Raw genomic sequence first — 16,757 nt, 5'->3', positions numbered from 1 at the left:
AAGGACTCCAAGTTCACTCAGCAAAATGTATTTTAGGGCTTTTTGCCCACTTTTATTCATCTGAATGTTAAATAACAGTGTTCTATCCACGCAGGAGTTGTTTAGCATAACAACACACTCAAACGACTTGCAGCCATTTGGGTGTTATGTCGCAGAGCTGCCTCAATTTAAGCCTCTCTGCTTGACTGGATCCTCCAGTCGCCAGACTGGACCTGTTGTCTGCTCGCATAAAAATTGTTAATTGCTTAGCTCAGACACACCGTCCTGGAAAGATGCTGAATACCTCAGTCTTTTTACAATGTCCAACTCAGACATCAGTCTGGCTCAGCTACCTATCTGTGTAGGCTAGATTGGCCTGGACACGCACTCCCCACCCTTTCTCTGCTGTTACAGGATTTATATAGCGCCAACAGTTTAAGCAGTGCTTTACAATATAAGGAAGACATTACAATTACAATACAATACAATTCAAGACAAAATGGTAAGGAGGGCCCTGCCTGAGAGGGCTTACAATCTAGAAGTTAGGGGGCAAGTGATACATGTGGAGGTAGCTGTGTGGAGATGAATGGTTTTGAGAATGTGGTGGTTCAGTGGTTAGTTTGAGGCGGGATAGGCTTACCTGAAGAGATGAGTCTTTAGGGATCGCCTAAAGGCAATCAGAGTAGGAGATAGACGGACAGGTTGGGGTAAAGAATTCCAGAGGATGGGAGATACTCTAGTGAAGTCCTGGAGGTGAGCATGGTAGGAGTTGACAAGGGAGCTGGAAAGCAGGAGGTCTTTGGAAGACCGGAGGGGACGGTTAGGGTGATACTTTGAGACAAGGTTTAAGAAATATACAGGGGCAGAGTTGTGGATACCTTTTGTAAGTGGTTGTTAATAATTAGAATTTTATCCTTTGGGCGATTAGAAGCCAGTGTAGGGATTGGCAGAGGGGGGTTCACGATAGACTGAAGGGGGATAACCTATGTAGAGCTAGGCCAATAAGGAGGGAGTTGCAGTTGTCAAGACGGGAGATAACAAGTGCAGTGGATGAGTAGCTTTGTGGTTTCATTGGGAGGGAAAAAATAAGTAAATAAATATATATATATAATGCCAATACAGTGAGAGATTAGGAACTTAATAGTATGACAAGGTGGAAGTACATTTTTCATTGAAATAGGTACAGGAGTCACAAAGTGTACTACATATAATTACATAGTGCTGTGCCTCTGAAAAACTCAATAAACACATATGTATGCACAACACAGTTCACTTTTCCAGCTTCTCATTTTATTTGCTTTTTTTCTCCTTGTCCTCAGCTGACCTTGTGTTACTCGCTAGTTCCAGATCCAGACACTGAACAGTGTTGCAGATGATCACATATTTAGTCTTTATATCAACCATGGACACTTTCATTTTTCACCATGTGTTTGCCTTATTTTCTGCTTGGTTTAAGGAACTGTTGTACATTTATTCAGGAATACATGCTGGTCATTAAAATAAGAATTCTGTTCTTTTTTATAGGTTCCCTTTGTATTATGAGCTAAAGATTGCCTTTGTTATATGGTTATTATCCCCTTATACTAGAGGGGCCAGCTTGTTGTACAGGAAGTTTTTGCACCCTCTGCTTTCTTCAAAAGAAAGGGTAAGTTACTTTTAGGTGTACATTTATAAAAACTGTTGGTTCATTATTTAATGTGCAGCTGTAGTTTTAGAGAAAATTATTGGATAACTAGGGTAGTGAAGATGAGCATTAACCTTGTTTAAAGTGACACTAAAGTGAGTCATACAACACGGCGAGCTTCCATCCAATATCTGTTTTGATTATTGTATTCACTAGAAAAACACACATAAGCCTTATTTGGTATTACTATATGGTATACCATCATTTTGTGATTGTGTTGTAAATACCACAAACATGTTTAAAAAGAAACAAAAGAACTCTATGAAGGTTGAAATCAAATTGCTATGGGAGGCCTCTGTAAATTACGCTCTGTGACATCTGTCTCTAGATTGATTTACTGTCAAAGCTCAGCTCCTGGGAAATTGTTTAAGTTGTAGTACTCCCTTTATAAAAGTCGATGATGGATAAGTACTGAACTTCAAACTATGTGCCAGGACCATGTATGCAGTAAGAGGTTTGTAATGCTGAGAGCCCGGGTGCGATAACTTTTGACCTAGTTACAGATGTCACAAAGGTAGGAGTAAGTACATACATCATAGAGTTCTTTTTAAGCTACCTATAAATGTGAGCTTATGATCTCATACCTGTGCATGATATCTCTCTGGAGAAACTATTAACTGGACAGCTTATCGGACGCAGACAGGATCCATCCTGTCAACATACGAGTACGGACACGCAGCACGGATCTGTACGGGCCGGCCGTTACCATCTGAATGAGGGCTTATATGGAAAATTGGAGTATGCCTGATTGCCATCACATGCCCCCCTTAATTTAGCCAGGCCATAATTCTTTGCATCACCTTATTGATTATGTTGTTTTTTTTATTATCAGACCTTGCCTTCTGTAAAAAATCTTGTCACTCCCTCTGCTCTTATTGTATGCTTTATTTCACAAGAAGGCCAAGTATAGAATATTGAAGTCACTCTTATTAGCGTACGATGTTGGCGATATAAACTAAAGAGTGAAGATCCATTTTAAGCTAACACAAGTTGGATGCCTTGGAGCATTATCCTTTTCTTGAAATATGAATTTTGTAAATGTAGAGATTTCTCAGCTGAATAAAATGTGAGAAACACGGTGGCATCTGTGCTCGGGTGAAGGTTTGCAGCCTCTTGCTTGATGTTGTACCTGGAGTCATGCATTTTAATAATTTCACGAGTACCAGCAGCTGTTCTCTGTTCCCTGCACAGGAGATTGATGAATACATCGTACAAGCCAAAGAAAAGAGCTATGAAACCATGGTGAACTTTGGCAAGACAGGCTTGAATCTAGCTGCTAATGCTGCTGTGACTGCTGCTGTAAAGGTAAACGCTCTGTTTTATTACTTGGTATTGAATATTACAATTACCTCTTCTAAGACAACATGGCAAATATTGTTGTCTAATTACCAAAGGTTCTTAATGCTAATGTCTGGATTATGTATCTGATTTATGCCTCATTCATTCACCAAGCCTCACTAGGCATAGTCACATAAGCTTATATTGAAGGAAACCTGTACTGAGAGAAATATGAAGGCTGCTGGCTGGCTGAGTATGGCCTCAATACTTTGCGCTTTTGACTCTGAACGAGCATACATATCAGGAAAGTTGTAATGGAGTCAAATCTCCTCATCTGTAAACTTGTTATAATACTGAGTTACTGAGAAAACACTAAAAGCATTGGATAAACATGACAATCAAGGAAGTAATATTTTCAGAATTGGGGTTCACCAGTGGCAGCTTGCATGCTTTCTCAGTGTAGGTTTCCTGTAATTATAGAACTGGGGCCTTCCATTAAAAAATATGTTCTGCAGCACATAATTATAAGTGCACCAGCACTTTCGGCTTTCTCTTGGTTCCCCTGCAAAGTCCCACAAATACCTGTTGAGCCTACTTGGGAATTCCACCTAATACAGCTCCTGTGATAGTGTGGTTACAATGCTACACTGCTTCTGAATTCAAAGCAGTGTTGCCACTCTCGTGTAGGCCTGTTTGCATTTCATTGTGATGATAAAATGTTGCAGGTGGCATGGCAACTAGCATTGTTTCTGCTGTATCATAACCCTGTAGCTTGTCAATCAACACCTGGCTGCACCTAGTCCTGCCAATTGCTTCTGGATTGACAGCATTGCCTGTTTTTTAAACCGTCCCACTGTGAGCTGTAGGGTCTGGGAGGGGAAGCTTGTGATATGCAAATTAAGGAAAATCTAGTTTATTGTGGAAAGGTAAGGGTCTATTCACATCATCCTGCATGCACTATGCTATGCACAAGGTATGTACGCTGATGTGCATTGTGTAGGGGCAGTGTGATGCAATGTTACAACACATCATACTGTTTGTTTGTTTTTTACTTTATTAAACTGACATTTACTGAATAGCAGTTTACTTAAAATTGCAAATTCCAGGCTAAAATAGCACAGTTTTGTCTTATTGCAGTTTTACATATGTTTAAATTTAAGGTCCCCCCTCAATCACTATTTGGTACTTTTGGATGTCACTCCAGGTTAGAGCAAGTCAAGCCAAAATTTTTTTTTTCTTGAGGAATGCAATCCTGTTAAAACACAGATCATTGGCTGGCTTTTCTCTGGGACTCCAGTAGCAAAATCTATTAGCTAATATTTCTGGACTGCATATTACCATTACTCTCTCATATGGCTTTTAGCTGAGTGACATGATGCAGTACTTTGAGTGGTCTAGGGAATTCAGCTAATGGATCTTGCTGCTGGAATCTAGGGTTTACATAATCACTTGGTGTACATTTTAACCTGAAAGCACCATCAAACAATAATGATTCAGTTTCAGTTGGCCAACTTATACCCAGAACTATGCAAGTGTTCCAATTTACTTAAAATGCATAGCTCGTGGTGGACAATATAAGGCATCAGATTAGCATTGCCAGTTATTCCAGCTCACAAATAGGACACATTGCCTGAGAATATGAGGACTGAAAAGTAGTTTCTCACTTCTGTCATTCATGTCGAAAACGAGCCCTTATTGACTTTTCTCTCTCCTTTCTTTCCATTTTGCTGTCCTTGGCTAGTATTGTCACACTTAAGAATACAACAATCTATCTACTGTTCTCCTTCAACCAAGTGAAGGTAAATAGCCTACAACACCAAGCATGAAACATCCTAGTCATACTGAACATACTTATCATACTTGAGACAGCTTACTAAAAGCAGCAGTTATATGAACCTTTTGTGTTGGGCTCTCTTTACACATGGGTTTCTACTTTACACATGGGTTTCTATGTCTCTATAATTAGAGGTACTTGCTTTTTGCCACCTCTAATAAATAAACTAATGAAACAATATAAATTGCAAAATGTGTTAAAGTCTAAATTTCCCTTGGCTGTTACATTTTGTACTTTGGGTAAGTCAAGTTGACCATTAAAGGAGGATTGCAGCTAATCACTGTTTACAATTCATTGCAACATTGCAACATTGTTTGCTTGGTCACTTGTTTGCTTGCTGTGTTTGCAAACCTTCAATGAATTGGAGTTTTATGTGCAAGTACAATCAATAAATGTTCTCCTGTTGTGGTTCAAAAACAGTATAGTTTTTGTATTTAAAGTGGACTTGTATCCCAAAGTTTTGAAAGTATCCCTTTAAACCCAGCTTGCACATTGAATTTGCCAGCTGATGAACTCTGGCCCTTCTCTGCTTATTAATGTGAACGTGACTTGGCCTGAAACTTTTTATCTGTGCTGAAGTTAAGACATCTTTTGGTACTTGTGTTATTCTTACAATCGACCTCTGTCTCTAAGGAGCCCCCTCGGGTTCTAGTTCTATTCAGTATATGGGGTGTTGCCTTCTGCCACAAATGAGTTTTAGCCCCATCCCCTATCAACATTAGGTTGATACACCATCAGCCACTTCAAACTGACAACTTCACTGAATAACAGATTTTAGGCTCAATTCACGAATCTTTAAACATAAGGATATGGCTCTTTATTTTAGCCATGACTGCATTTTTCAAATCTGAAAATTGGATATTAATGATCCGCTTTTTTAAAATAAAGATCCTTATTCTGGTAGGCTAGTATTGTGATTTGAGATTAATGACATGAAGCAGGACTTGATGTGGAGTTCAAACTCCATTTACAAACTGGGTCGTGTCCAAGGGGCTCTACCAGGATCAGTTTGACAACTAACATAAGTTTCAGGTACAATAAGGTGGCTAGGTGCCTGCACTTAAGCTTTGTTACATTAAAAACACTTTAGACCAGTGATGTGGGTGCCATTTTGAAAATGCTAGTTGCCTGACTTCCTTTGAATTCAGGACAATATTTTCTTATTCACAAGACAAACAAGGTAAACCTCCACACCTGCATTCAAGTTTCAGGTCAGTGACTTATTGATGCTGGAGGATCAAGTTTACATCCAGGAACCCAGCATTTCCAGAATGAAATTACCAGCGAGAGTCCCTCTTTTCTATGTCAGGGTTTTTTAAAGTCCATGGCCAAATTAATTAAGCCAGGCAAAAAGGGAGGTAGCAACAGCATTGGTACCTGCATACTGAATCTAGCTGAAGGACAATGCGGTTTAGCTCTGGACAGAGTTGCGTATATCCCTACTGCAGTTAGCGAAGATCTATCTTTAGTTTCCCAAATGGACCTTAGTGACAAAACATTAAACCTCAATACCAAAAAAAAACACATTTTGGGTGTAAAGTCATCATTCATAACGTGCAGTCACTAAATCATGAAAATGCAAATACTACTCCATAAGCAGGAGTCAGATTGATGAAAACACAGGATTTCCCATAAGTGCTACTACAGTGAAGTATGCTAACTGCAGAACAAAGTCACCTTGCAATTAGAAAATGACTCACTTTGCAAATTACAGGAATTGGACAGAAAATGTCTGAAGCAGGCAGTTGTTTTCTACCTCTCCTGCAAATGTTTAATTAATTGAATATATAATGGCTGAGCCTAAGATTGAAAAATAACTAAGCTGCTTTTTGTTCAGCAGCTTGACTTTAGCCTTTTATATTGAATGGTACTTAGCGCTTAATTATTGGTGATCCATTACATCTTTTTTAATAATGAGCACAGTGTAGTACCAATGGGTTTTTATTCTCAGTTTTTGAGAGACACAGGATTCAGAGACAGTTGGTATATACTGCCGCCTACAGGAGGATTTGGACACTGGTAAATGAAAAGTGCAGTGGCCAGCTGGTGAAGCCCCTCCCACTGCCTGCATACATCAGTTATTTAGAAGAGCCCTAGGAGTATGGATATCTTTTCTCTACTGAGAAAAGCTTAAATGTTTTTACTAGCCACTTTTTCTTTAATCAACATTTCCCTACATGATGCTCGAGCTAAGCAGTTATCTGTATGGTTGTACCATCAGCAATAGCTTTGGGGTCTAGCCTGGAATGTGGCTTAGGGCACTTGGTTCTGTATTTTGGCGCTTTTCAGTGTACTGTGTTATTATTATTATTATTATACAGGATTTATATAGTGCCAGCAGTTTATGCAGCATTTTTACAATATAAGAAAGACATTACAATACAATTCAAGACAAGATGGTAAAGAGGGCCCTGTACCTGATAGCTTACCGACTCTGGTGTGACCCAGTCTTTGATTACTCACTTTGTGAGTAAGCCATGTGGGCCTGACTAGGATCTCTTAGCCACCCCAAGACTAATAAGAACTTCCTGGTGCACTTTTTAATTCCAGACAGCCTTTACGGAGATTGGTACACTCCTTTACAGCTTTTTTTAAAACTCTTATCAATTTGAAGAGTCTTGTGTTAAGACATGGGCCATTCCTACTGTGGCCCCAGCAATATCCTGTCTTAAAAAAACGCTTATAATCCTTGTAGAGGATGTGCCTTTTATAAAGCAGAACTCCGGGCAAATAATCTCCGGGCACTGCAGGAATTAAGTTCTCTTTTTGTCTAGGGAGCTAAAATAACATTATACTTACATGAATCACAATCTCAGTCTCTTCAGCCTTGCTCCAGTGGTCTAAGGTCCTATGAGACATCACTTTCTGTACAGTTTATAGCACGTGAGGCTGAGGGACATACCATTGCTGGAGTGGAGGATGAGACAGGCTGGAGGGAGTGGTGTAGGAGCCAGCTGGGATCGCGGTTCTAATAAATTTGAATTTGACCTGTTATCTGCCTCTTTTTAAGGGTTCAGTGCCCATTTTTGTCTAGGTAGCAAAAATAACAGTTACTTTATCTGCTTGCATTAAAAAATACATTCAATGAACTTTTAATTTGTGCCTTTTATATAAGTTTAGATTTATTTTTATGTATGCATAGAAGGGCTTGGGCATAAGTGTGCTTCTGCTTATTACATTCTTGTCAAAAGAAAAATAAAGAAAAAGCAGTAGGACAAAGACTTAAAGAGAATAGTACCATAGTTCTTTAATCAAAGACAGATATGCTGTCTGGGAGAGTGGAGAACAAAGAATTCTCAGTGTAAGTACTTTAATTTGAAGACTGGCAAATAAAGAAAAGTTGTTAATAAGAATAATGCTGAAGGTGTTGCCTACAGTGGTTTCTGAGAAACCACTTGCACTGCCAACTTTTATTACAAAAGGTAATAATGATCACACGGCAGAAATGCAACGATTTGCATTACTTATCAAAGTTGTGGAATCAGATCTGTGTGTGTAAGTTGCCAAGGGGCATCTTTTAGATGAATAATTCCCTTAGTAAACATGGCAGTAAATGGAAAACAAAACATCTGCCCTCAGAAGCTCTTTTAAAGTTTTGTTGTTAAATATTCTGTATTGTTTTGTGAAAGTGAAACATTCCTAACTCCCTGCGGTCGGTGGCACCACTTGAAATATATTATAGATCCTGCTGCATTTTCCTCTTATTACATCTGCATCTGTCACTTTATGTAGAGTGGCATGTTGCTGGGCTTTGAAAGCTGATAAGAATGCTAATGAATAATTTAGCCTAATTTGTTTGTGCTTCATACCCTGTGCTACCTATCAGAGGAACATTAATTTGAATGAGGAAAATAAGAATAACTAAGCTGAGCTCATGATATATAAATTACATCTAATTCTCGGTTTCATCAAATATAAGAATGCCATGTTTCCATCAGAATATATTTATTTGAAACCCAATTAAACCTTCAGTTTAAATAGGCTAAATATATTTGAGATGTATCAAAACAAAAGGTGTTCAATGCCTTACATCTTGTTTTCCTTCTAAAGCTCCCACATCATGAGTAGAAAAGGCTGTCTCCTGCCAGCATCTGCAGAATTAATTTTTTGCTCTCTCAGAGGTCCGACATGCCCCCAGACTTATAGCTCTGCAGTCCACAAAGTTCATGCTTCCTGCTGAATGGAGAGCTTTAGATTTACAGTGTGTGTGTGTGTGTGCGTGTGTGTGTGTGTGTGTGGGGGGGTCTTTTGGGTTAGTTGTCTTTGTAATGAGACCACTGCTTTCCCACAGAAAGCAAGGGTCCCATTCTGTAGAAAGCTGGCAAGGGGACAGGCTTTTCTACTCAGGCTGTGGACAATTTTTTAAAAGAAAACAAACTGAAAGTGCCCATTCACACCAGCAGCTGCGCTAAAAAAACAGCTCTCATATATGTATTACATTATGTATTTATCTGTTTGCCTGGAGTTCAGCTTTATTGAAGTAATAAAAGTATATATCGGCAAGCAGCAAATAGGAAACTAGCATCAACACTAGTTTAGGTAAACATGGCATTGAATTATTCTTAGTCCAAATCAGGTAAATAACGCGAGGTATGTAGGTGCTAATCCTGTGTGACCAGAGGCTGTTTGTGTCTAGCACAGCATTCATCACTGATAGTAAAGTAGGCCCCATTTGCAAGTGGCAATTGGGTAAGTCTAACATATTGTTTGATGAGACTCATGCGAGCAACTGCTGGCGATGTGTCCAATGTGAAAGTCTACAATTGCAAATGTCCCATTGCACTCCAGACCAGAATCCCAAAATAATATAAAGAAGGGTGCTCGAATGACATGCAGATGGCACTGCACCAATCCAATTGTAGAGAAGATGGTCACCTGCACACCAAGCTCCAATGCATCAATACATCTTTATTTGACATCAGACACACAGGGTATCACGTGTAGAATCAATGTTTCAGAACCTTAAATGGTTCCTTCATGAGGAAAATACATAGGTATAATAAGGTTCCGAAAAGTTGCTTCTACACGTGATACCATGTGTGTTTGATGTCAAATAAAGATGTATTGATGCATTCGACCTCGGTGTGTGGGTGAATATCTTCTGTGCAATGTGAACGGCTGGGGTGCTTTGGCCTTTTATTGGTTTGTATAGCGCCCTGCACCTGCCACTGTTCGCATGAGTCTTATAGAACCATTCATAGGATTTACCCGGTCTCCCCAATTTGCAAGTATGAATGGGGCCTTAGTAAGGGAGCCTGTGATGGATGCAGGCATGGCTGAATTTCAGCTTCAATTTCCATTACTGCAGTGTAACAGCACCTCCTCCCACTTGTTTACCATGCCTTCCAAGTGTCAGGAATACAATGTTCTATGAAATAGAAACACTCTGCCTGTGTAGTGGAAATATTTGATGGTTTGACTTTGTTTCTAGTTTGCCACTGCCAAATAGACTAATGAAAAAAGATATTTGTTCTCATATGCATTCTAACTCATACCTGTTTATTTGCCCAGAGCCAGGGGGCCATTACAGAACGCTTACGAAGCTTCAGTATGCACGATCTAACCGCAATACAAGGAGATGAAGCCGTGGGGGGCAGATCATACCCGCTTTTACAAGAAGCACAAAAGAAGTCGAAAAACATTTCCAGCGAAGCAGGAGGTGAGTCAGGCGATGTCTGTTTGTAGTATTGTATGTTGTGTGTACCTTGTGTTTTCTGGGCAGTGGCCACAACTCCCCATTTTGTGAAAAGCTTGACTGCAATTATTCCCTGTGGTAACTCCCTGTCCTAGGCAGTGGAATCAAATTTAGGATGAATTGTATGCAGGCTGTGTCGGCTCTGGGCAGACCACAGTGTAAAAACCTGAGATTTACAAACACTTGCATTATGGGGTCTTTAGGGAGTTACTGTTGCTAACGCTGACCATACATGCAAAACATTGATCTCATTCAGCCCTTCCATGTGAAACTGTGTGGATAAGGAAATCCCCTCTGCCGGCTATTCTATACAGGAGTCCAAATAGAGCGTGCATCTGATTGGATGAAGGTGTTTTCTGCCTGAGAATTCCCAGCTGGCTCCTTTCGACAAAAGTCAAATAAAAAATCGGCATTTGCCAAGCTGGGGGCTGCTAACCGGGCCACCCATGGTTACAATTTTGACAGCAGGAATCTGCCAAAATTTGAGCAGTGTATGGCCAGAGGAGGGTGTTTTGTGAAGCCGTTCTTTTAAAATTAACTCCAGGTTGTAAAGATCTGTAGGACTAGGATATGTAAGTGTATTATGTGCTTTATCCTGATCTCCGTTTGTCCGATCCAGAAATCATCATGTGTACAACTTGGCAGTCAGCACTCTATGCTCTCAGTGAGCTAGTCTACAGAAGGCCAACATGAATTGTCACAGACAACTGGCTGCCTGCATAGTAATGTACTAAGGGCTCAATGTTGCTGACTTCCACAATTTAAGATCCCTGGCTGCACCTATGTATATTTAGCTTCAACTCAGGCGTTAAATCTAAACAATGTATTCAAGTACCTGAACTATTAACAAAAATATCTCTTATTTGTGTATCACTCAGCTGTAGATCCTCAAATCATCTCTGAATTGGTGCTGACACTCTCCTTCCTTCTGGAGGGTGGCTACTTTTGTTCCCAATGGTCCCTGTGTGTGTTGTAAAGTAGTCACCACTCCGAACTCACTCCTGTGATGGACTGCATCTCAATACAAATTAGTAAACTACACGTGAGATTGTGATCCATCACAGGGAGCGGTGGCTACTTTTATAAGGTACATTTGTATTAATAGTTAAGGTACTTTTAATGCATTTATAAGATTTAACTCCTGAGTTTAGTGTCGCTCTAAAAAACCCCCAAAACATCATATATTTTCTGAAAGCAGAGGCTCAGTAGAATAACAATAAGGTAGGCTTTTATGTTTATTATATTTTGTGAACTGTTAATATACTGTATAGTTTGGTAATCAGTAAAAATACAGTACAACTATTTGTAGTGCACACAAAACAATACAATCCCCAATTTTTGTACTGGAAAATGAGAATGTGTCAAGTAAATAAATACCAAATACGTCAAGCCACAAAACACGCCTGCGAAATGATGAAACATTATGGTACCCAAACGTATCTATAGGCAACACTTTTTAAATGCTTTTACAGCTCATCAGTTTAGAGTTAATGGTAAATAAGGGACCTAGACTAATTTCTCTCTGTGCGCACCCTACGTGGATGTTTGCATTTGTATGTGTGTGTGCAGGGTGATGGGGATGCTCTTCTTTGTTTTTTTAAAATTAATATTTTATTTTTTTTTAACTCTTTTTACATTGTTTTCACTTTATTCCTATAACAAGGGGGCAAACAAGCCACCTATGAGATAGCATTCGGCAGGCGACTAGTAAGTGTTCTTCTTTACACTGAAGATAGTTCTTAATGACATTGGCTGTATGTTTGGGGTCGTTGTCCTGCTACAGAATACATTTGGGGCCAATCACACCCCTCCCTGATGGTATGGCATGATGGAAACGTATCTGCTTGTATTTCTCAACATTGAGGACACCATTGACCCTGACCAAATCTCCAACTCCATTGGCAGAAATGCAGCCCCAGACTTGCAAGAACCTCCACCATGCTTCACTGTTGCTGCAGACACTCATTATTGTACTGCTCTCCAGCCCTTTGGCAAGCAAACTGCCACCTGCTACAACCAAATATTTCAAATTTAGACTCCTCAGTCCAGAGCACCTGCTGCCATTGTTCTGCACCCCAGTTCCTATGTTTTCATGCGTAGTTGAATTGCTGTAGCAGGAGGCTGAGTGCTTCCAGGTTCACTCACCACAGAGGACATCGGAGGGAAGATGTTCCTCAATGTCCTCCTGCTGGCCATCCTGACAGTGTACATTGTGGAGGAGCAGAAGAGCCCTGGAACAATGGAAGGGAGGTGGTAGCAACATCCTGTGAGCCTTGTAAAAATGAACAGGTGACTACAGCCACCCCAATCATTTTTACTACAGTGGCGGGAGCCTGCTGAAAAAATAGATGACTACAAGGTCAGGCCGTAGGGCAAATGTCTAAAATCTTGATGTGGTTAAGGTGTACTTTATCCTTTAAAATACAGCTGTATTGCGGGCTTACAATATCTGCCAAGGCTCCAGCTGGCATTAAATGTGTATTGCAGAGTCTGGCTCTTCAGAGCCTCCGAAGTTAGCATGAAGATCTGCATTTTTTTAAAACAAAAGTGTGCTTCCCCATGTGGCAAAGCGCAAACGTGGTGCTCCTGTACCAGAGAGCATCATACAACATTTAGGCTTTCAAGTTGCAGGTATATGTGGATCCTTCTATGTAACCACATCCTTATATTTGATGCCCACACTGCAGGTTTCCTTTAAATCAGGTATCTCTAGCTCTCAGAAGAGCCGACTGTGCTGAAAAAAAGTCTCTCTTTTAAAAATATAATGAAACAGTGTGTTAATCTCAACGTAATTTGTGAACTGTCTTGCTGATATATTGCTGTTTTTCCCCAGACACTTGAGTAGCCTATCTACCAGGCTTCACAGTGATAGAATACAATGTAGGAGATGTGAATTCATAAGCATGTAGAAAAAAAAAAGATGGAAGATAAAAAGATTTCAGAGAAGGTTGGCTGGAAATGGTTCAGCACTGTGCAGACATGACTGAAATACACAATGCACTGCTAGTCTACCAGGAATTTTAATAGCAGAGCTCTAAGTTGCTTGCACATTGCCAGTTCACCACAGAAGAGGTCGTAGAAGGAAATCTGAAGCTAGAATAAATTAAGGCAGATTTTTCAATATTTAAGGGTTTTGTCCTTTGTAGGCAGAATTACCAGTAAATTGCTGTTTAGTAATGGAAAATACAGTCTAAAGTAATTCTTATATTCACCGCTGGGATAGTTGTTTCATCAAGTAAAACAATTCATATGGCTCTCATAATCCAAATAATTTAGGACATTTCACAATAATCTGTGTGTTCATGGATGTGATGTAGAATGGTTTGTTTTGAATAGAGGCAGGAAGTAGAGAATAATGTAACCCAGATGTTGGTGCTGTATAAGGTTGTACTTTTCAAAGTAGTAAAACATGGTGCTAGCATCACCTAGTGGGTCTTTATGGAATGACTTGGTAGCTAGTTTGCCAGACTGATAGGACTACCTTATCTTCTCTTACATTTAAGATGCACATAGGGCAGTACAATTAATACTTTCATATCAGCCTGCATAGCACTGCCACCACTGCAGATTTGGGTTTACCCAAGTAAGGATTTACTATCTACACACTCTCAGGGCTTGTTCACACCGTGTCTGTTGAGCTGCATTTTTCTGAACACCACTGCATCGGTATGGTGTGAACAGGTCACATGGAAAACAATTAGTTTCTACATACGTGTGGTTGTGTGTAGAAATGTGCAGCTTAATGGACATGGTGTGAACAAGCTCCTAAAGTAACCCTCCCCTAAGTGAATTTTCAAAATCTAACCTAAACCCGAAAATAAGCATGTCAACACATAACAATGAACTTCCCTTATTTGTTCCCCTTTGCTCTGGTAAATGAACTATTGAATGTGTTTGTAAAGCTGTTCAATAAATACAATAAAATACCTGTTGATAATGTCATAAATTCAGAGCTGTCCTGTGCACACGTCCTGTGTATTTAGCAGTCAGATTAGTCCTCCCAGTTCTTATCTTGGATTATTTATTACAGGTATTTATCTAGCGCTGTCATTTTACGTGCTACTTACTATTATTGATTCATATCAGTCCCCCCCCTTGAGGTGCTTACAATCTAAGGTACCTATGTCACATGCAAACCCATTCTAGGGTCATTTTATCAGCCAGTTCACCTACCAGCATGTCTTTGGTTCCATCCCAAACTCCAGAGTCCCTAGAGGAAACCCATGCAAACCCAGGGAGAACTTGCAAACACAATGCAGTCATGTCCACTTTATGGGATATGCTAAGGCCCCTTTCACATGAGTGGTCCGATTGTGTCTGCCTGTTAGTTTTTCATTCGGACCCGATCGGATGCTCTATGCAAGTCTCTGGCAGCCGTGTGTAAACAGACGAGCATCCGTTTACACCCGGTCAGCCCCAGCTCCGCCTAGGTCTGGAAAAACAAACAGATCAGAAATATGTTTGGACGGACCGCATTGTGCGGGACTGGGGGTAATCGGACACATGTCCATTTACCTCCGATTTCCCATAGACACACATGGGGTCCGGCAGTTTCAGTTTTTTCCTTCTTCGCAAGATGGAGGAAAAAAACTGTACGGACACTGACACTCTCTAGATCAGCCCGTGTAAAAGGGGCCTTAGTGTTGGTGTTCCCTTCAACCTATGAATTTATGATTTAGGTAGACTGTGGTCCTGTGGCAAGAGAGACTGAAAATGTTTCCTTTACATAGAGTCCATCAGAGCTCTGAAACTGTTCCCACTCTTTGCATTTTGGCTTGTTAAAAGATGTCTGCAAATATAGAAATGTAAGAGTTAGATTATATACTATACTAGAAGACAGTTTAAGCTATATACTGTAGTCCCTTTACTACTCTACTGCTTATGTTAGTCTTGGTTCTATGCAGTGCTTTATCCTCCATTCAAAAATGTTCACTATTCCAAGTTCAACAAGTCTGTTTCCTGTTTATTCAGCACAACGTGAATAATTGTCTACCAGTGCTTTTTTGTGTGTCTCATTTCAGGTTGTCTAGGTACTTCTGTGCAGGATATCCAAATAACAGCATACCAGTCCCTGTGCTATGAATGTTCTTCAGTATGTCTCCATAACAATGTATATACATATATGGAGCGAATGAAGTACGTTCAGCATAACTTTCCTCACGCTGACTATCTCCAGAGTCTACTTTCCATATTAAAATTGAATACAGAGCACAGGAGGCAGCTGCCCCAATTTCCAGAGGATCGCAATAGTTGGCAATGTTTTGTCCCTGGAATATTATTGTAACACATTTTATTGTAAAATTGCTGATAAACAACAGCTTAGCCTTACATCAGCGATAACAAATATTTCAGACTCTTTACGGGTTTGGGGACTATTGCATTTTTAAAATTATTTATATTAAATGTTATTTATTGTTTTTTTTTGTGTCAGGTAAATCTGAAATATTTCATGGTCATATTTTGTATTCTCCAGTTGATGCAGCAATTGGTGCTTTAAGGTGGCCATACACTGTACCATTTTTGTTCGGAAATCGTATGCAAATGGTCTTTGAAATGCATATCGAACAGTTGATAGTACATCACTGATTTTCGTTTTTGAGATTGTGATCAAAATTTTTCGATCAGTCAGGTTGGAACTTTTTTCGCCGAGCGAAAATCCATGAATCAGTGGGGTTTTTGTTCATCCAACATCTCAGCAACAACACAGCACATGCGCAAACAGAAATTATTTCCGTTTCTGGTCAAAAATTAGTTGGTTAATATGGCTAACGAACGATTTCCAAAATTGACATTTGACTATGCTTGATGTGGAAGTCTAGGTATAATTGAACTAGGGGTTCGTGCCAGAAATGAAAAATTTTGAACATAAATAGTACAATGTATGGCCACCTTTAGACTTCTTTTCACATGATTTCTAGAGGCTCCTTTGCACCTCTAGAACAATTAGAAAAAATTAGAAAAACAAAACAATGGAATCTTGGTAGTGACTCATCCTTTATTTGATAGCTACAAAGGATATATAAAATATAGATTGTAATATGTATACTTTATTTATTTATTTTTTACAATAGTTTAAATGTAGGGCAAAGTAATAGGGTCACTTCACTTCCCTCTCCCCACCCCAGCAGCATATACTCATGATTCCTTGCTCGCATACTGCTCCATTACACTGTTGGGTCCAGGTAAAGAAAGCATAAAAAGTTCCAAACGGGCTTGTCAGAACAGGGGCTTATGTGACAGCGCTGGGCCAATTATGAGGTGCCATTATTGAAAAATGGAAAAGCAGG

At 39.7% G+C, this 16,757-nt stretch overlaps 1 protein-coding gene across 2 annotated transcripts in view; it reads left to right on the top strand.

Moving 5' to 3' along the window:
• Positions 1-16,757, top strand: part of REEP3 (receptor accessory protein 3) — a 102,948-nt gene that overhangs the window by 81,955 nt on the left and 4,236 nt on the right. For both annotated transcript variants that reach the window (XM_018576664.1, XM_018576665.1), the window contains 3 exons: positions 1,504-1,624; positions 2,855-2,968; positions 10,287-10,434. In XM_018576664.1, coding sequence (XP_018432166.1) covers positions 1,504-1,624; positions 2,855-2,968; positions 10,287-10,434 — 383 coding nt within the window. The remainder of the gene's footprint in view (positions 1-1,503; positions 1,625-2,854; positions 2,969-10,286; positions 10,435-16,757) is intronic.

The sequence above is a fragment of the Nanorana parkeri genome, unplaced genomic scaffold (assembly GCF_000935625.1).
Source record: "Nanorana parkeri isolate BGI_ZX_2015 unplaced genomic scaffold, ASM93562v1 scaffold73, whole genome shotgun sequence".
Taxonomy (NCBI): Eukaryota; Metazoa; Chordata; class Amphibia; order Anura; family Dicroglossidae; genus Nanorana; species Nanorana parkeri.
This window is presented reverse-complemented; position numbering and strand designations above follow the sequence as displayed.